General features: G+C 38.9%; 1 protein-coding gene across 1 annotated transcript; it reads right to left on the bottom strand.

The window, feature by feature from the left end:
• Positions 1 to 2721: 2721 nt before the first annotated feature.
• Positions 2722 to 2940, bottom strand: LOC101688872 (keratin-associated protein 19-6-like). The gene is made up of 2 exons (XM_004757554.1): positions 2823 to 2940; positions 2722 to 2786 (listed from the first exon to the last, which is right to left on the bottom strand). The coding sequence occupies exons 1-2, from the start codon at positions 2938 to 2940 to the stop codon at positions 2722 to 2724; spliced, it is 183 nt and encodes a 60-aa protein (XP_004757611.1).
• Positions 2941 to 3267: the final 327 nt, after the last annotated feature.

The raw sequence follows: 3267 nt of genomic DNA, 5'->3' as shown, positions 1-3267 counted from the left end.
CATATTGTTACATTTTAGACAATGGAAAATAAACAACCAAATTTATAAATCATATAGAATAATAGCTATAGTTATCATTATTATTAATCTATAGGGATCATGCATTGTACTTTTTGGTTAGAGCATAAACTAATCACCTGAAAATTTTTTCTATTTTATCACATAGATTTAGAACACACTGTTTTATGTATGAACATACTAAGGTTTATGCATTAATAGTGAGATTAAATGAATGCAGAAGGGATCTTTTGGAGATCCTTTGAATTGACAACTTCTAGTTTCGCAGCTCTTGGGCAGGTAATCATCTGGTTCTCAGGTCATCCTCACATAAATATGGAAAGCATATTCTGTAAGTCACCAGGCCCTGATCTATGAATTCTTCTCTCTTTTTTTTTTTTTCTCTTACTTTCCTTGTTAGGTTTTTCTGATTTAAAATGTAAACTTTTCACCCAGGTAAAAAGGTATCAGTTCTTGCTGTGGCAAATTGTTCTTACAGTAATATTTTCCCTTTCAGTTTACAGAAGGATAAAAAGAATTTCTCAAGACATAAGTCATAGGGGTCCAAGTATGAATCTGAGTGGATTCAGACATGTCTGGTCATGTCAGACAAACTGGTGAAACAGGCTGTTCTGGGCACTTTAAAAGTTGGCTAAGAAACTTTCTAAAAGAGAATTCAATCTGTGCTCACTGTTGATGTACCAAGAGGCTTGTTCCAAAGGGTGAACTGATATAAAAAGCCAAAAAGAAAGTTCCTCATGAGAGATTGAGGAATGAAGAAAGAAAGAGCCAGGTTGTTTGGCCCTGATGGAGCAATGGGGCCAGAGTTTCCATCCATGGGAGACTCTTGTCAGTAAAGCATCTTGTATGTGCCTGAGGTTTGACTCTGTTCATTCATGAGAAGATCTACAAAATATTAAGAGCCTTCTGACAGAGTGTAAAGAGAAATCAGAAAAGAACCCTCCCATACACCTTTATTTCCATAGGACACGGTACCACTGAGTTCCAGTGCACCATGACAATGCTAGATAGAGCAGCCTTATAAGGGACAATAGCCCTCAGTAGATACCAACTACAGAAATATAGTTCCTACCCAGGAAATGAGTGATACTTTCTAATCTCCTCCCTTGCTCATATACAAAGTTTATAAAAAAGCAAAGAAATGTCTGGCCAGACTGGTGGGACTAAGAAGGTATTCAGCAAGGGAAGGCATGGATAGGAAGACCACAGGAGGTAGGTATTAAGGATTACACTTAATGTGATCAATCACTACTTTGTACATTTGAAACTAACAATACAATGTATGGTAACTTACTGAAATTTAAATAAAAACTTTAAAAAAGGAGATATCTAGGACAGTAAAAATATTCTGCATGGTATTATAATGATAGATTCATGTCATTGTGTATTTGCCCAAACCATAGAATGTATTACACCAAGAATCAACCCTCATGTATGGGCTGGGTGATGGTAATGTGTCAATGCAGGTTTATAAGTTATAACCAATGTACCACTCTAGTAAGAAATATTGATACTGGGGGAAGTTTTGCAGGTGTGGAAGCAGAGGGTATGTAGGAAATCTCAGTACCTTCCTCATGGTTACATTGTGAAACTAACACAATGCCTTAAAAAGAAAGAAAATATTTAGCTAGTAGCAATGTCACACAGAAACATGTACTTGAGAGGAAATATGAGAATGACACAATCCTTAGTAGTTCCAGGAATACTTTTTCTCTTTTTTGAAGATTTTATCTATTTATTTGACAGAGAGAGAACAAGCTCAAGCAGGGGGAGAAAGAAAGGGAGAGCTCCATGTGGAACTCCAGCCCAGGACCTCAAGACCATGACATGAACTGAAGGCAGATGCTTAACTGACTGAGCCCCCCAGGTGCCCTGTTCCAGAAACACTTACAGGACATTTTAGAGGAGTGATACACACACACACACACACACACACACACACACACACACACATATGTTAAAGGAGAGATAGGGCAAGTCATTTTCATTAACTTACTATTATTCCCTATGTGTTCTCAAGCTTGTATAATGTGGTGGACTATAAACTGTTGCATCATTCTCTGTATACCAATAGCCACAGATCTTAATGCTTCATAAGCAATTTTTTATATTAGTTGCAAAAGAAGCTGATACATAATAAAAATTAAAACATCAAACAAAACCAATTTAGATTTTGAGAAACCATTTTATTGGACAAAGCAAAATACAAAGTTTCTTTAAGACCTTCTAGAAAGATACCATTATGGTAATGGTGGCAAGAGAAGTAAACCAAATGAGGAGGGCAAACTCAGGTGGCTTTCTATATTGAATATTAATTTAAGGTGATGGGTTCTGGGGACACCTGGGTGACTCAGTCGGTTAAGCATCTGTCTTCAGCTCAGGTTGTGATCCTGGGGTCCTGGGATTGAGCCTCGCGTTAGGCTCCCTGCTCCATGGGGAGCCTGCTTCTCTCTCTCCTTCTGCTTGCCATTCCCTCAGCTTGTTCTCTCTTTCTCTGTGTCAAATAAATAAATAAAATCTTCAGAAAAAAATATGTTGGGCTCTGGATGTAAAAGCACCAAATATTTGTAAAGCAGTTTAACCATTAAATAGCTATCAATTTGTTCTGGAGAATATAGGTTAGATGTTTTGGGAATTGAAGTACAAAAATAGGACCAAATAAATGTGAAGGCTTTCCCTTTGCATCCAGTTTCAACAATAGTTTTAGTAAAAGGTAGAGAATCCATATCCTCCATAGCACAGTGGGCGGCCGCAGCCATATCTTTGGGCTCCCCAGCCCCAGCCCAGTGTGGGGAAGCTGCCACATCCCCAGCCACTGCCACAGCCCAGGCCACCAAAACCTCCACAGCCATAGCCCAGGCCACCGAAGCCTCCACAGCCATAGCCCAGGCCTCCGTAGTAGTTGCCGTAGTAGAAGCTCATGGTGTCAAGTGTGATGAGTTGGTTTGTGGTTCAATGCAAGAGTCAGAGTGTGAATGTCGACCTCTTTACAAGGAGACTTATATACTCTGATCAGAGAATGTGACAAAACATGTGCCCCTCCTTTGGTGTCATTCCATGAGTTATATTTGCCTGACAAAATTAATTAATCTGTGGTCCCCCGACCACAGGCATAAGAATGTCTGAACCTGCTTGGCTACATAGTTAGGTTGTGGAGCAGAGCTTGCTGCTATAATCTTAGAATGATTTGTTATTTCTTCAAAGTATTGACATACCAAAGCCTAAATAAAATACTTGATTGACAGTCAC

Source organism: Mustela putorius, unplaced genomic scaffold (genome assembly GCF_011764305.1).
Source record: "Mustela putorius furo isolate JIRA1106 unplaced genomic scaffold, ASM1176430v1.1 tig00000832_pilon_pilon_pilon, whole genome shotgun sequence".
Classification (NCBI taxonomy): domain Eukaryota; kingdom Metazoa; phylum Chordata; class Mammalia; order Carnivora; family Mustelidae; genus Mustela; species Mustela putorius.
The sequence above is the reverse complement of the archived record's forward strand: the minus strand, read 5'-3'. Positions and strand labels throughout refer to the sequence as shown.